The following is a 17,196-nucleotide window of genomic DNA, read 5'->3' as shown; positions in this document are numbered from 1 at the left end:
AGTGCGACAATGGAGCTATGGTTTTCATGTTCTAAGTCGACGCTGGTGCCGCCTTGCAGGTTCATGCCCCCCGATGACCCGCTGGGTCGGCACGGACCCTCGCTAGATGCGTTCCTGCGCAAGAGCGGCACTCTGCCCCCACCGCCCGAGGGACCACCCAGCTGCCCGTATGGCAAGAAGTGCACGTACGGCAACAAGTGCAAGTACTACCACCCCGAGCGGGGCAACCTTCCGCAGAAATCGGTCACCGAGCGGCTTGCCGAGCAGGCCCGCCTGCAGCTGCAGGAGGTGAAGGCGCGTGGCGCCATCAAGAGCCGCGACTCGTCTCCAGGCGGTGAGTGGGTGCAAGTACTAGGGGGTACTGGGAACCACCTGCTTAGGGGGCATCCGCTAAATGTTCAACGAGGTGGTTACAAGAAACTTTGCCTCTGCGATAGCGAAAAAGGCCTGCTGATGAAACATAGCTGTCAGATGCAGTACAGATGAGGCAGACATGCGTAGTGAACTGCGTGTTGTCGCAGCTACTTTTTAAGGCGAAAGCCTTTAATGCCTCATCGTTGTCGACGGAAGGTCGTCAGCAGAAGGTTGTCAGCAGAGGTGTCACGCTTTTCTAGTCAGACCAGAAAAAAAAATCTTTGTGCACGATGGGATTCGAACCACCATCCTTCCGTTCCACAGCCGAGTGTGCTAATGGCAACGCTACTTCCTGCCAACGCATATGTAGTTCTCCTTGTCTAGGACGCTGGAGAGTGTTTGCAGAAAGGCGTCGAATGAGACGGGTGCCTCCCGAATGCCCTCCAGTGTCTCCAGCATTTAAGATTCACTAAGAATTGTGTACTTAATTAACATCTTAACCACACATCAGTGACACAAGCAGCAACACCGCGCTTAAGGATTTCGCCTCATCGCACTTTAGGTCAACAAAGCGCCTCCCTGAATTTTTTTGCAACTGGGGGGAGGTGGCTTTTAAAATGTGGGTGGAGAATGCGGGAGCTTTTCACATCAAGTGTGGGCAGGTTTCTCCCATGATTCAGTGTCAGACATATGGCAGTGATCTTCAATCTCTTAGTAAAAAAGGGCCTGTACAGTGCACTCCCGTCGAGACAAACTCGAGGAAGATGAATTCTGAGATGCAAAATGCTAGAGGACCATGTACTGTGCAGTATCGGTGCACGTTAAAGAACCGCATGCGGTCAAAATTATCCGGAGCCTTCCACTATGGCGTCGCTCATAGCTTGAGTCGCATTCGGACGTTAAACCTCGTAAACCATGAATTCTCGGATACGATGAACAATGTGGGACCATTTGTTTGGTTTCTCTTAGGATTCTGATAGAGTAATGAATTTCGGTATCAAGGCTTCCCTGATCATGCCTTTCCTATTTGGCCGAACTGACTGTGCGGAGCTGTTGAGCTTCCTCATGCAGGCACTCATCGATTGCTTTCTCCTTTTGCTGGTGCCATGCAGGTGAGCTGCTGAAAACGAAAAGCCTGCCGCCAGGAGCGACCGAAGCAATGTTGCCCAAAAAGAAAGTGCCACTGTCGAGGACCAAGTCATCAGTGCCACCCCCCTCGGCGTCTCTCCTGGGTGCCGACTTGTTGGAGGCAGATGGCGGGGGACATCTGTCAGTGGCCAAGCGGCTTTCCGACCCAGACTCTGGGCTGGGGGCATTCTCACTACCCAAAGGGTGAGCTGTTAAGACAGCCATGGCTGTAGCAGTTGCTCATATGACTGACTGGAGTCGTAGGCCTGTTGTTGCTGCTCCTTTGCACTCTTATCTGCAAAGTCAGGTGAAAATGTTGATATAAGGCGGCGGAATCAAACCTAAGGTGGTTGAAAGTACCGGTAATGTTGAACTACGAGTAGTAGTGCCCTGTATTTTTTGAACCTCGCTTTGTCAGGTTGATCAGCCAAAGGAGAGCAGATTACAGGTGACGAATGAAATATGTTGTGCTTTGCTTGCATGCCATGATGTCATGGTGACGCACAGTGCAAAAAGACGAGGAACCAGAGTAAGAAGGACACAGGACAAGCGCTGACTCGCAACTAAAGGCTTTATTTGCTAAAACCTTCTTACATGAAGGAAACATGCAGGAAGATACACACACACACAAAAAAAAACTAAAAACACCTTTGAAAATGCGCACATGATATGGCATTATTTGAATGATGCTTCTGACATCAGAATACATGGATCGCCATGTGGTACTCGCCTACAAGGGCTAAATAATTTATAATTGAATTTCTTCTCTCATGCTGTTTCGGTTTTGGTTTCATGAACCAAACGATTGTTTCGACATGTAATTCACCATTAGATCAAGTGAGGCACAAATTAACCTGCAATATATATGCTGACACAGTTTTATTGCAATTGCAACGCTTAAACCAGCCTTCTTCAAGAGCTGGAATGACAGCAAACAACGTATCAGCAGTTGTATCGCTGTTTTTTTTTCGTTCCTCATTTGGCGTGAAGGTCAACTGCACGTCACAGCTACTGTTCGGTTGATGAAACGGAGACAGCGTCAAGAAGAAATTCATTTGTAAATTATTGAACGGTCGTTGGCAAATGTCACGCGGTGATTCCTGTATATTAATTTCTAAGGCATCATCTGAAAGAAGAAAATGACAGCAAGAATGACAGAATGACAGCAAACAACGTATGTGCAGTTATATCGCTGTTTTTTTTCGTGCCTCATTTGACCTAAAGGTCAACTGCACGTTCACTTGATGAAACCGAAACAGCGTCAAGAAGACATTCATTTGTAAATTACTGAACGGTCATTGGCGAATGTCATGCAGTGATTATTGTATATTAATTCCTAAGGCATGATTTGAAAGAACAAAATGCACAAGCAAAAGTTTGGTGTCTACAGTCCTGTCCTGTAAGCTGTGCTTTGCTAAGTTCTTTTTCACAATAGCAGATGCTGTTTTCCCATTTAGTGCTGGCTCTCGGTAATGATTAAAATAAATTGGCACGTTTATGTTTATAAATTGACTTTTTATTGCTTAGCTACGCACACTGCAAAAATTTTTATGCTCGTGTCAACTTTGGCGATAAGACATACGTGCACTTCTTTTTCATTCAAAAACCTATGAGAAAAGTATCTCTCAAGAAAAAAGTATACAACAGCTGCATCTTGCCGGTACACACGTATGGGGCAGAAACGTGGAGGCCAACAAAGAAGGTTCAGCTTAAGGGGGGATGAGGGTCTTGAAAACTTTTTTTTTATCGGTTGACATATCTTTCTGAAACTTAGCACCTGGGTGTATCATGGAATGCTGATTTCAAATATGCATTTAGTTTTCAAATATCTCAGCTGGAAGGAAATATATGGCAAAATAAAATATCCAAATTAGGTCATTTCTTACAGGCCTTTTTAGTAATTTATCAGTTAAATAAACATTTTTAAAGAATAAGCAGACATTTGCAAAGGCCCAAAGCACATCCTAAAGCTAACAGAATGTCTGCAAACTAATTTTGTTGATCATAAATAAACAACAAAGTTGGAAAGAAAAAATGACGTCGCAGTAATTAGCCCACACTTGGCCTAATTGCTCATATATCATGTTTAAAGGAAAAAAGAAAGCTTTAGGATGTGCTTTGGGCCTTTGAAGATGTCTGCTTATTCTTAAAAAATCATTCTTTAACTGATAAATTACTATAAAGGCCCGTAAAAAATTGCCTAATTGGGATGTTATTTTGCGATAAATTTTCTTCCAGGTGCGATATTTGAAATCTAAATGCATATTTGAAATCAGCATTCTATGATACACCTGCATGCTAAGTTTCAACAAGTTATGTTGAAAAATAAAAAACAAGTTTTCAAGACCCTCATCCCCCCTTAAGTTAAGGACAACGCAGCGTGCTATGGAAAGGAAAATGATAGGTGTAACGTTAAGAGATTGGAAGAGGGCGGAGTGGGTGAGGGAACAAACGCGTGTTAATGACATCGTAGTTGAAATCAAGAGGAAGAAGTGGGCATGGGCAGGGCATGTAATGTGAAGGCAAGACAACCGCTGGTCCTTGATGGTAACGGAGTGGATTCGAAGCGAAGGCAGGCGTAGCAGGGGGCGGCAGAAAGTTAGGTGGGTGGATGAGATTAAGAAATTTGCGGGGATACGGTGGCCGCAACTGGCGAAGGACAGGGTTAATTGGAGAGACATGGGAGAGATGCCTTTGCCCTGCAGTGGGCGTAGTCAGGCTGATGATGATGATGAGTTGAGGGCTTCTTTTTTGCTTGTGCAGAAGCCCCATGTTGTCGCCCGGTGGCGCCAGCGGTGCCGGCGATGACACACTAGGGAGCGGAAACCTGCACCGCAAGCTCCAGCGGCAGCTGACGCTCAACCCAGCCTACGATCCGCGGCTCTACCAGCTGAGAGCGGCCGCGTCCTCGGGCGCCGCAGTGGGCGGACTAGTCCCTCCCCCGGCTGTGGGCCTGGCGGAAGCCGTGCACGGGCGTGCGGGCAGCCAGGAGAACCTGCAGCACCGAGCCCTCGGGCGGCTGGCGAGCGACTCGGGCCTCATGCCCGGCGGAGGGTGGGGCGCCCTGCCCACGGCGCACGCCGAGGTGACGCGCATCGCCAGTGCGCCAGACTCGACGCGGCAACAACGGTCACAACAGGCGGCGGCCATTCAGCGCCTCAGCAGCACCTCTGACACCCGGTGAGCACTGGGAAACGACTCGGGGGTGATGCGACAAGCGTTCGCGCCAAGCTGTGTGCTTTTATCTTGCACTCGCCAACAGCGGCGTGTAAGATTGCAGTCTGCCAGTCCGCACGCATTCACGCCTCTGGCATCTGTCGACAGCTCCCTCGCGCAGGTTGCTATGAGCTTACAGTAACAACCCTGCAATCATGTTGGCCGACGTGGAGGTGGTGGGCCCAATGGACACTGAAACACCCTTGGACGTCCCGAGGATGTCCAAGACGTCCTGCGGACATCTATTGAAGTTTCAGTGCCCATTGGGGGCGACAGCTTTGGCTCTGACGTAACGCTTTCTACGCCACACGGCTGTAATGCGGGGAAGCCCGTAGCTGGCGCTTAAAGGGACACTGAGGAGAAATTGAAGTTGGCTTGTATCGACAGAATACCAGCTCCTGATTACAAAAACGCCACTCATACTGACAACAAAGCTCTTGTAACGTAGAAAAGAGCAAGAACCAAAATACAGGTATCGCCGCCACAGGCCAAACTCGCAAGTACAAGCGTGATGAGATCATAGAACAAAACAGTGTTGCTAGAACGAATGGTTCTAGCAACACCAGGATCACTGAGGCGTAGCCAATGCATGCGCAAATCTCCTTGACGTCGCCAGATGGCGCCACGTGCCCGGCTGCTACGCGCGCTCCTGAAGCATCGGGACAAATCAGCGCCTGTTTTCCGGCGGTAGGCGGGCTCCCGGTATTCCGCTAGCGGTAACAAGGTACACGGTATGCTAAAGGTGTCTATTTGCGAGAACTTCGTTGACGACTTCGAGAACGAGATCCATCGTAACGCTGGCAAAACGCCAGTGCAAACGTAATCGAAGCGACTGTAGCGACGGCCGCAATAGCCGATAGATGCCTTCAACGTGCGGCCGGCGGTAGCTTTCTTTTCGGCTGCTGCTAGGCCGCACTGCTGGCAGCCAGAAATCACGGAGTCTGCGTTACGTCATGTGCACGTCATATTTCACGTCTCTTAGTCCTCTGTCGTCATAGACGAATCCCAAGTTTGAATCAGAGCGGCGGGAAAAACTTTTTCAACTTCGAATCCAAATTTCTTAGAAATAAATGCATCTTTCGCTGCCGGACAAGTGGCAACAAAGCCATGACATGCCGAACTATCGGATTTTACTATAAAAAAAATATTAATAGTGCTCTCCTCAGTGTCCCTTTAACCTGCGCTTTCGGTGCTTTGCGAAAAAGCCAACCTAGCGTGCTTGGTTTCTTGCGGTCTCCGAAATAGCCGTGAGCGCCTTCGGAACAGCGCTGAAACTTGGAAAGACGTCTCTCTCTCTCCGTTTCTCTAGTTAGCATTGCCTAAATTACCGTCCCTTCACTGACTGAATTTTGCCACTTTTGCGTGCATTCTGTCGAAATTTTATATTACAAATTTCAGCTATGTCGAACAGTTTTAGGATTTTTTACCTGTTTGCTATAACGAGCTTTCACTGTAGAACTAAATGTAATGTTTCGGAGCTACCATAGAAGCTAATGGTTCCAGCAGCTATTGGGAATGCGCTAATAAGCCAGTACTGCTTGAACAAGCAGATTCTCAGTCAGAAATATTCACCTGTGTGATCTCATATGGTTAGCTTCTTTTCTGAGGTAACAAGAAAAACTTCGACACTACTACCGTTGGTCATGGAGGAACAGTTTGTGGTAGGCCTGAATGTGGCTAGACCGCTTCACTGCAGAGTGCTTTTTTATCACACTTCAGGGAACGTCATGGTCTCATTGTTTCATGCTTTAAAAATTTATGCTGCTTTAGTGCTCACAGATATCAATTCTGAGGAGTCATTGAGGGTTCTCCAAGGGTCAAAACAAAAAAGGCAACTGATAAGAACAATATTTGACTTCCCAAATTGCCAAGTGACTGGAAAAATTTATCAGTAGTCTTGTTTGCTGTTGTAACCCTTCTGTGCAATCGTGCTCTGGTGCATATTTAGTAGCTGCATGCCATGCAGTAGCGTGACCCATAGTAGCTACATGCAGTGCAACAATGTGGCACGTGGTTCTTTTTCCTTGGCAAGGTTCAGATGTGCTTGCTCCTTATACCTGCCGTTACACATGTAGTTCGAGTGTCGGACTTCATGTTATTCTGAACGCTGTTCCTTCTGTTACGTCTTCTTCTGGCGATAACACCCTCTGTCGCGTGGAACGTATTGCTGATTGCCTGTTCATCATGACGCGTATGAAAAACGCTGATATCGCGGGCTATATAAGCGGCACGGCAGAGCGCTGCGCTGCTCTTTCCTGCTCGGCTACCGAGATGGAATAAAGGCATTCCTGATAACCTTCGGTGTCGCTGCTTGCTCGTCGTTCGACGAATCTCCCAGAAACGTAACACTACCGAGGGTGTGCCTTCTTTCTTAGCTTGTTGATTCAACTTTCTCGTCTCCAGTTGCTTGCTGTCATGCCTCGCCCGTCATTGTTCTGATCTGCGACTGGCTGTGGGGACTGACCAGTTGATTGATGCCATGCAGGTTGGACGCGTTCCCGCTGGCGGGCGCGACAACGCCGGTGCCGGCCCCAGGCCCCTACCCGTCCTTCCCAGGCCTGAGTCCCCACACTGGTGGCTGGGGAGGGCTGCCCATGGGCCGTCCCCCGCCGCCACTTGAGGTCAGCGCCCCCTTGGACACGGCCAGCCCCCGCTACCGCCTCTACTACCACCTGTCGTCCATCTTCCCTGAGGAACAGGTGCGCGCCGCCATGGAGCTCTGCCCCGAAGAGACCAACCCTCAGAAGGTGTGCGCCGCCATCCTCTCCCTGTTCCCCAAGGTCTAGGGAAAGAAGGAGACTGAATGGCCAACTTTTCAATGGTTGAGATCCACTGCAGTGTGGCACTGTGGTGTCCATTGTTTCAAAGTTGGATGTTCGGCCCCAGTGACACTCAACTATGGATGGCACATGCGTGCTGCTGCCTTTGTTTCCATCCTGATGGGGGATGGCGGGGGACACTTCTGAACAGGAAGACTCTGCCATGCTGTCCTGTCAGCTTCTTTCAGTGGGAGCAGCACCTTTGTTGTGGTGCGAGTTGAAGTCCCACTACACAGAAGGAGACCAGCACGTGCAAGCAATTGAGTGTGGCACTTCATTTGTGTACCCAAGAAAACCCCCGAGGAAGGACTCCGGGCTGCAGAAGCCTGGAGCAAACCCTTGAAAGCAAGGCATCAGTGTCACTAGATGTTGTGCAGTTGGACTCTAAAATTTGAGAAGACTGACATTTAAAGGGCGCACGCATTGTGCTGCCTTCTGTGCTGTCGTCCTCATGGCTGACTGCCAAGGAAACGGGAAGGCGCCTGACCACGTGCCCTTTCCTTCTTGGCCCTGCATCCTCGAGCATGGAGAACAGCTGAACCTCAGGCCCTGGGAAGGCCAACCATTTTTGTTTCGGTGCATATACACCTCAGTCATTTGTCCATGTTTGACTCCTCCCCAACATCCAGACACGAGGGCAGCTCAAAAGGGAAAGAAGGAACTTCTAGCACCGCGGCCCTCAGCACATGGTGTACTCTTAACTGGACCCTTGGCCCCGACCTGTTCTAGCCCTTAGAGGTCACACATTTTGCATTTTTCCCTCTGAACGGGAGAGGAAGAGAGAAAGAAAGCTGTGCATGAAGCCTCTCTCCTACCTGCAGTGTAACTTCTCTATGCGGGAAGATTGCCGCTCTTGCAGTCTTGACAAATCATACATGCTGAACGATGTGTCAGTGATACTGGGGCCTGTCATCCGGCATGCGAAGTCCATGGAGTCTCAGGTTTTTGCGGTGATGCTCTATGCACGATTTATTTTTGTGCTGATACGAGCAGCTGAGGTGAGATTGCCCGAAGGCAGTCCTCCAGTCACCGTGACTGTCATGCGATCACAAGGACTGTGGGCGAATGGTTGCACTGTTAGAGAGGCTCTCGTAGTGTGCTCATAGAGAAATATGACCTGCACTGTGTGCAGGGGAGCGTCTGTGTTGCTGCGCTTAGACACCTCTACACTGTCTCAGGTTTGCACTGTGCCTTGGCATACTTGGCCAAGTGAGAGGCACTGCGGTTGTGACTACAGCAGTTGCTGCTCATGCAAATTTCGTCTGCACCTGCTGTCGGCAGTCAGCTGCGTCAGTCTTTGGTTCTTGTTTTGTACTACATTCCTGGTAGCCCTAGAGGGTCGAACTTGAACCGCTTTTTATGGAGGTCGGTCAACTTGACGTCATTCTACGAAGCTTGTGTATAGAGAGCTGTGCTACTCTGGGAGAGCATTTTAGTGTCAGCGCTTCCGCCCGTTAAACACCCGCACAAACTATGGGTGCAGTTTTACAGCTGTAGGTGTGAGGATCAAGGGGGCTGTATTTACTTAGGCTTTCTTTGATATTGAATGGCTTGCGCATGGATGTGCATCCGTACGTTTTCGTGCGACTTTCGAAGCATTAAGGGTTGGGATACTAACAAAACTCTTCTCGCACAACCATCCGTAACAAGGACTGACCACTCACACTGGCATCTTCACAACAGAAATGCAGCACCATACCGTGGAGAAACCTCTTGTGAACTGACGTGACCATTTGCAATGTGGCTTGCCTTGCATGGGGTGAAAAATTTTTGCAGCAGCCTTCGCTTCACATGCTTCCATCCTCGTACTTTCCCATCCCCTCTCTCGATGCGTCAGTGATACTTGCATCAGCGATGCTTGTGTGTTTTCACATTTGTACCCAGTGGGGCTTCGTTTCTACTGTCGGCATTTCTTATCCAAGAGGCTGTTTCAATTTTCTTTGAATCCGCATGCGCTATTGGAGCCTTTGGTTTCTATGGCGTGCCTCTGCAGTTGTTTCTGCATTTGTACTTCTCTCTCATGCAAATGGGCAACATGCGTTATGCATCCTGCACATGGAGATGTGTGTGTCTTGTCGGGGTGCACCCTCAGATTTTGCACTTTTCTACGGCACTCTCACTCGGCATCTGGCTCCGCGTTCTGGCGAGTGTAATTGCATCACTTGGCATGTTTGATCAATTCCAGAGGCAAAGGTCTGTATATTGGATGCTAGTGCACATGGAAGCAGTGTTTGTAACTTTTCTGCATGGGTTTTTCTTCTCCCTTTCATGTTAGCCATGTTTGACGGGTGCAGTTATAACGGTGTGCTTATAAAATATGCATCAGATTCTTGTGAGCTCCCACATCTGTGCAAACATGCAGGCTCAAGCTGACTCCAAGTTTTTGGCATGTGGTCTAATACCCTTGTTACACGGGCAGAGTTAACTGCGGTTAGCATAACCGCGATCAAGCGTAACCATGGTTAGCACATGTTACATGGCGGACCAAACCGTAGTTGCACGACTAACCGCGGTTATCGCGAACCGAGCTTGGCGACCTCGGTTTGCGTTGTTAACCGAGAATATGGTGGCATCTGTGGACGGAAAATGCCCGCAGGCGTCCGAGTTTCGAAAAGCGTACGAGCTGGTGCACTTCAGCAACATACTTTTTTCGCGTGAAATCACATTTCAAGAGCAGCGCATTAAAATAGGCAGTGCGTAGAGAGCCGTCCAACGGCGCTTTGGTGCAGCCTCAGCTGTCCGACGGCGCAGCAACAGCGTACTGCAGCACCGTCCCGCGGTGCTCGAGCTGCACATTCTAGGGCTGTAATATCGAAAAAGGACCGCTCCCTGCACCGCATCTTTAAAGTAGGCGACAAGTGCGCTACGCTCGCTGCACCGGATCTCGAGAGTTGACTGCGGTGGTGCCGCCTGCGAGCGCGGCGGACGACGGCGCTCTTGACAGTGTGCTACTCCCTACTCGTCGCTAGGCCTAACTTGTTTCGCATCGAAGCCACAGTGGGCTGCACTTTTGAATTGACCAGCACTGCAGTAAATGGTCTACTCATTGCACTGCCTTACTGACTACCCCATTGTCTCATGCTAAAAGAAAATATATGATCGATTTCAGCGACGGCGGAGCTAGCGTGCAAGAGATCGGGTGAGCCGCGGTGCACCAGCGGCAGCTGCTACGCCCTAGCTTGTATCGCAGTTATTACTTCTACCGTCAACTCGGTACAGGTCAGCGATCCTCGAAGAGGATTCATTTTTGACATTCCCTTATCGCAGGGCTTATTATTTACGACAGCATGAAAGCTTAGCACGGTTTTCAGACGCTGGCGCCAGGGCTCCGTCGCAAAGGCGTTGCCTTGGTGCGGACGGCTTGCAGGAGGTGTGCCGATGTATGTACCACGGCAGTGGAGGCAGTGCTGCCACCGGCCGGCACCGTTGGACGGCACTCTAGACACTGCGTTGCAAATGCTGCTTCGCTCTGCCGATCACCGCGTCACTTTGTTCGTTGCACCCGGCCGGTGGATGCCGAAACCGAGAACGGTAGTGAGCCGGCGAACCTCGGTTTGAGGTAACCACAGTTAAGTTCGGTAACCGCGGTTATGCTAACCACGGTTAACTCTGCCCGTGTAACAAGGGTATAAATGTGATTGATTGTGATTTCAATGAAGCAGTAAAAAAAAATACTGGAAGCAAAAGCGAAAAAGCAAGTTACGCAGTGTTGACTGTTAGACAGGCTATGCCACTGAGCAGCTTATAGTGCCGTTGCCCAGACTTTGAGGGTAAACTCACAATAGACTGTGTGGAGCGTAGCATGCCACTGCCCGTTGATGCCCGACACCTGGGCCACAGTTGTAGCATTTGCCTCGTACGTAAAATCTTGCCACAGAATTGCACCGAGTGCAGATTGCCGAGCGTAAAAGCTAAGCTGACGATGCGAGCGATTTTGTTAGCAAGGCTGCTAGTTTCAGCCAGTCCTTGTGAGGACAGGTGATGAATTGAGCGTTGTGTAACACTGAAGGGCTTGGGCCGCTACAATCCACTCTCCTTTGCTGGCCAGAGCACCTTCCTTACGAGCTACTGTCGGCAAGAACGACCAAAACACAGAACGATCAGACAGTGCAGTCCTTTGTGTCTTTTTTTCTTTTTCTTAGACTGCCACTGTGCGATATTTGCACAGCATTGTGGGCTGAACAAAACAGTGTGAATGTGTGAGAGTTTGTACATTTATATGTTTACACTGTGTCACAAGGAAATAACTGTGTGCAAGGTAGGAAAAAAAAACATTTGTTACAGTGTCTAGAAGTGTGGCTCTTGGCACACAATAGCGTGTGTTCTAGCTACTAGTAGCAGCCAATCGGTCCCCACCTTCCCGACACATTTGTTGCCCGTGCGTATGATCAACAGCATTTTTTTTCACATTCCTGCAAGCTTGTTGCGCACTAGTTGCATTCGCTGTTGGGATCGCACCGCCCTCGTGTCAGCAGAGTTTTGCGTCATGTGTTGTGTCAACAGTGTTGTTGACCGGAAAACTTGGTTTATGCGCAGTTGGAATTGCAGTGGGGGGCTTTTGTTTTTAAGTCTTTCACGCGGGACTCGCAACACTCAAAATGCACACTGTGCCATCAACTAGCTTGAAAGCTGTACACATTGTGAAAGTTTTAATTTTTCTCTAGTTTTACACTTGGCACTGCTCCAGGCGAGCTAAGCCTTATGCTGTGCTTACTTAAAGCTCATTTTTTGCTTTCTGTGCCAGTGCAGTTATTGCCAAGTAAACACCAAATAACTAAATCGAAGGGTCAGTGGATATAGCAAGCACCGTTTTTGTGTTGGCTTTGTTCATCTTAATGTGAGGAAATGATGGCAAGCTGCCCGCTATTACTTGCTTCCAGGGGAAGAATAAGGCTTAATATAGCGACATAATTCGTACAATTAGAGAAGCATAAAAAAAAGTGATTGGTTGCGCCAGTCGTATCTCAGAAATGAGATTAGCTGTAGGCAGGAAATAATCAGATTTTATGTTTTAGGGCTACTTGAGTGTGGAAAGAAACTAAAGAGAGAGGACTGACCTTCAGAATTCTTGTTGATCCCCAGCGAGCCGCTTTGGTCAGGCTGGTTCTTGCTGCTTTTAAGCAAGGTCACTATTTAGATGCTTACTTGTCTTTAGAAGAGACCTGCTTTGCTGGGGTGACAGGATGGCTAAAGAAATAGCTTATTTTAATGACCGATTAAGTGTTTTGGACATGAAATGAAATTTAGGACTTAGCTGTTTTGACGGATTCCCCTTGCTTCATTATTTAAGGCACATTTCACTCGCACTTTTATGAAAAACACGTAAAGCAACATTCTGAACCTTTGCGTGCTTTTTTTTTTACGAGGGGATTTACTGGCAGTGCCATTTTGTTGCAAAACAATGCCATCAGGTTTTGTGCCACGGGTGGCCTTTCGTGCAGGAAAAGGTATCGAGAAGGGTTGCACTCCGCAAAAGGATGTTTTAGGGCTGTTCATAAACTATACTCCGTTTCATACATAGCAGGCAACGCTGCCAAAGCTGGCGCACCTGTTCGCGCAGGCTAAGTCCGCACGCAAAAAGTAGTTCGCCACACAACCAAAGCGAACACAAACATATTTCGTAGCGACAAATCTTAAGTGCCGTGACTGGCACCTCCCGGACTTCGTTTTACCTCTTGCCACATTTTCATCCTGCGACTCGTCGAGATTTCGAGAAGCAAAAAGTACACGTGGCGGTATGATATGCAGTTGGTAGGTCGAATCACCCCTACTCAATCGGCTCCCAAAAGTAGTTCACACTCCGTGAAAATTATGGCCAGAGAGCCCAACACTGAGCGCCTCACAGCTTCGACCATCATTTTCAATGCTACTACATCGTTTTACACCGCTCTTTGTATTCATCCAAACAATGACCGAAGTTCCGAGAAGAACAAATGATACGTGGTGGAGTAATATAGTTTCACGGACGCACTACTTCAGCAACCTCCGCAGCGTTGCCTGCTACGTGTGAAACGGAGTATAGCAGCAGCAAACCATTTTAGGATGAACGTGTTTAAGCTGGCCTCTGTTAGCATCACAGGTGTTGCTGCTTGGTGTTTTCATCAGAATGCAATATCTGAACAAAGATCGTAACGTTACAACAGCACGTTTTCTACGTGTTGGTCTACCACTGCAATCTTTGTTCAGATATTAGGTCTGACCACCTGGCCACCCTGTCGCCACTATTTATTTCTTTATAAAGCCCACTTAGGGATCTTAGTTATTACCATTTCTCAGCCCTCTTCACATTTTGAGTGTGAAGTTGAGAGGAAAGCCATGCTTTTTTTTTTTAATCCATTGGGAATGTGCCTACGATGTGTTTTATGCTGTGTAAAACCTATTTCGGAGAGAGGCACAGAATCTCGGGTGTTTATACTTTTGTTTGAATCCAAATCTGACAAGTCCCATCGCATGTTGATGTGGGCGCTGCACACGCACATGTAAATGAGGCCGTACATGCATGGAGGTAATCTGCCATGCCATTTTTCTGCTTCTCATGCTCCACTTAATCTGGTTTTTGCCAATTGTTTTTTTTTGTACAGTATGCGCACCTGTGTGCTTGCCATGCTTCTTTTGTTTGTTTTTTTTGTTCAGACGATTGGTGCTTCTTTCCTGCAGAGAGGACGTCCACTGCTGTTGCATGAAGTTCTTTCAGAAGGCCTGTGAGTTGTTTTATACGGTGCTGTGATTGGCCATGATAGAGCGGGCAAATTTAAAGCACCAGCTTGTTGCATGATTGAACCTCAGATGTTGGCTCATCTGCGCACAAAATGCGTTTGCATTTTCACAAATGCCGGGGCTTACTAGTAGAGTGATTTAAAGCACTAGTGAAAGGCAGTGAGCGACTTCTAAAGCAAGGGGAAGCCCTGAATGGTCCTGCCAGCTTGCTTGCTCTATATTTTCCACATAGAAGCTGGTAATCAGTTTGGAGAAAAATTTAACTTTGACATGCTGTACCTGGAGCATATCTTCCAAGTGTCAATTTCTTTCTTCAGGAAAAAGCACCAGCCGTGTATTACATCGTCAGTACGTGCGATTCCACTTTGTTCAGACAGTAACAAATCATGTGCCGCGAGGATTTTGATGATCTGTTCCGTATTGCATTATTATTACTGCAATTATCATTATTCTTGTTCTATTTATTAAACTGTGGCTGCACAAACTAAGCCATTTTATAGGGCCTAGGGGTAATGTGTTTGTGTGCTTGTGTGAGTAGGCGAGTCCCTGGTGCAAATTGTGACCAGTAGTGCCACGCCCCTTCAAGCTTTCATTCGTACTAGCTCTTGCCGACTTGCGTTGTACTTTTTGGCAGGAGATGTGGGTTTGCAAAAATGTTGGGCTCGTGTAAAATATCTCTTGCCTGCTTTGAGTGACTAATCTTCTTGTTACTTTGTCATCCTAGCTAGGTTTGGTTAGTTGCGTTATGGACTGAGTTGTGTAGTTCACGCTGAATGGAATGCCTCATATAACAAGTTGTTGACTCTGTCACAAGTAAATTTAGCCATGTCACAAGTTTTTCGCCATTTTTGTGATGGTATGGAGGAGTTGCTTTTCTTTTTGTCGCTGTAAGAGTGTTGTCAAGTTCTCAGTTTGGCGAGTGCTTCTTCTTAGGTTTTCTTCTTCCCTCTTGTTTTCGTTTTTTTTTTTCAAGTGCACAAATCAAAACCAGGCCTCTACTGCAACTATGTCAAATACTGCCATCTGGTGGCGTGATACTGAGTTTGTGACCAGTGGCTTCAGTCTTATGGAATGAAGCCTTCTCGATGTGCGCGAACTGCACATTGCACTTTTCAGATAGCATCTAAACCTTGTAAAACATCCCCTTTACTGTCAAAGCTGAAGGCGAATCTCGTCAGTGCTTAAAGGTGCACTGAAGAGGAATCTGAACTCGTCTTTTTGCTGCGGGAACTCGGATCTGCACGTTCCGAGCATTCTTAGAAGCTTCGATTTATTGCCCTGTGTGGCCGATTTCCCTAATTAAATCGAATTAACGACCGGCTCCCACCTTTTTTTTTGAATTCTCCTCGTACGGTGGGTGGAGTCGACCAACGCATGGAGTGCCTTTCACCCAGTCCCGTGGCGGCTTGCCGCTCTGCCATCGGCGGAGTGATACGTAGTAATCAGTAGTAGCAAATAGTCCGCGTGTATTTTTATTTCTGAGGGCTTATTTTGCGGCTATATTATCTGTGAATGAAAGTATTTGTTCACGGAAACCTAAAAACAAAATAAAGCGAAAGCAAAGCCTCCACGGAGCTGGCTGAAAGGCACTCCACGCGTTAGTCGACTCGGCCCGCCGTACGGGGAGAATTCAAAAAATAAAGGCAGGAGCCGGACATTAATTCGATTTAATTAGGGAAATCGGCCACACAGGGCAATAAGTCGAAATTTCGAAGAATGCTCGGCACATGTAGATCGAGTTCCCGCGGCAGAAAGACGAGTTCAGAATCCTCTTCACTGCACCTTTAACTAGTGTGTAACAACAGTGGCAAAAAATATTGTGCCGGGTTTTTCAGGCAGTTTGATTTGCTTGGTCTGTTCAAAGAGCTCACATTGCACATACTTGCTTTCTGTTTGCCGTTAGAAAACTTCAGCCAGTTTTTTTTTCTGCTAGCACCATTTGTAGAGATGCAGAAAACACTTCATTCTTGTGAACAAGGTGCAGATTGTACGTCATCGAACCTTTTGTCTTGATATGCGCTAATGTTGTTGTAGCTACATAAACCATTCAGCTAGAGATGAGTGGGCAGCACTAGGGGAGATGCTGTGTTGTAGGTTTGGGTCACAAAGCCACCTTCTTCAGGGCATTCGGCAACTGAGGAGAACGCGGATGTTATGGCAATCAAACTGTGTTGAGGTGATGGAAAAGCCGTTGAAGCTTTACGAACATAGCCACTGACAAATCGAGCCCTCTGCAACATGCTGTCACAGCCAACGTCACTCAGAGAAGAAATTTACTGCACATAGTTGTTGACATTTATCTCGTTCGCGGTTTTTGCTTGCTGCTTGTGTTTTTCTTTTTCATGTTCCCTCCCTATTATCAAGAAATGGTCTGCTTCTGGCCCGTCATGCTGGCCGGGAGATGCAAGTACGTTGCTTTGACAACGCTATTACCGTCGCCAAAACTTGTCACTTTTTTTTTTTATGCCCCACCACTTCCCTTCAGTGAGGTCCACATTCGAGCGGACGAAAATAGTGTGAACTCATAAGGGAGGAGACAGCCTGCTGCTTGCCAGAGTCGCATTTCCTTGTGTTAATTAATTTTGGATTAAATCATGTCCCAATTTGGTGAAAACTACTCTCCTTGTATGTTCTTCGAGTTGGTTTCTGGAGCTTCGGACTCAATTTTAGGAGAGATGCCTTCTCACATCCTTGACTACTCCTTCTATATACGCGGTCCTGAAGGGGCCAGTTAAATTTCAGCACCAAATGCATAAAACAGGCTGCACTCCTCTTCAGGGGTGCAGATGATGTAGTGCTCGTTAAACGTACCAGCCTCAGTCACATAGCATGTAGTCAGCAGGCAATCAGCTATGTATCCAACGGCAGGTGCAAGTTTTTCAAAGTATCGTCAGCTTGGGAGATTTTTGAACTGGAGATTTGGAAATAGATTCGAGAGTACCAGTAAAACGGCGAGTTGAGC

General features: G+C 47.8%; 1 protein-coding gene across 2 annotated transcripts in view; it reads left to right on the top strand.

Moving 5' to 3' along the window:
* The window catches only part of LOC149360525 (uncharacterized), a 123,591-nt gene extending 108,081 nt beyond the window's left edge, over window positions 1–15,510 (top strand). For both annotated transcript variants that reach the window (XM_089572372.1, XM_089572373.1), the window contains exons 6-9: window positions 60–334; window positions 1,467–1,686; window positions 4,246–4,662; window positions 7,184–15,510. In XM_089572372.1, the coding sequence (XP_089428498.1) occupies window positions 60–334; window positions 1,467–1,686; window positions 4,246–4,662; window positions 7,184–7,484 (1,213 nt within the window). In that variant the 3' untranslated portion in view covers window positions 7,485–15,510. The remainder of the gene's footprint in view (window positions 1–59; window positions 335–1,466; window positions 1,687–4,245; window positions 4,663–7,183) is intronic.
* The last annotated feature ends 1,686 nt before the right edge of the window (window positions 15,511–17,196 follow it).

Source organism: Amblyomma mixtum, chromosome 2, assembly GCF_055824585.1.
Source record: "Amblyomma mixtum isolate Tamu chromosome 2, ASM5582458v1, whole genome shotgun sequence".
NCBI classification, from domain to species: Eukaryota; Metazoa; Arthropoda; class Arachnida; order Ixodida; family Ixodidae; genus Amblyomma; species Amblyomma mixtum.
The sequence above is the reverse complement of the archived record's forward strand: the minus strand, read 5'-3'. Positions and strand labels throughout refer to the sequence as shown.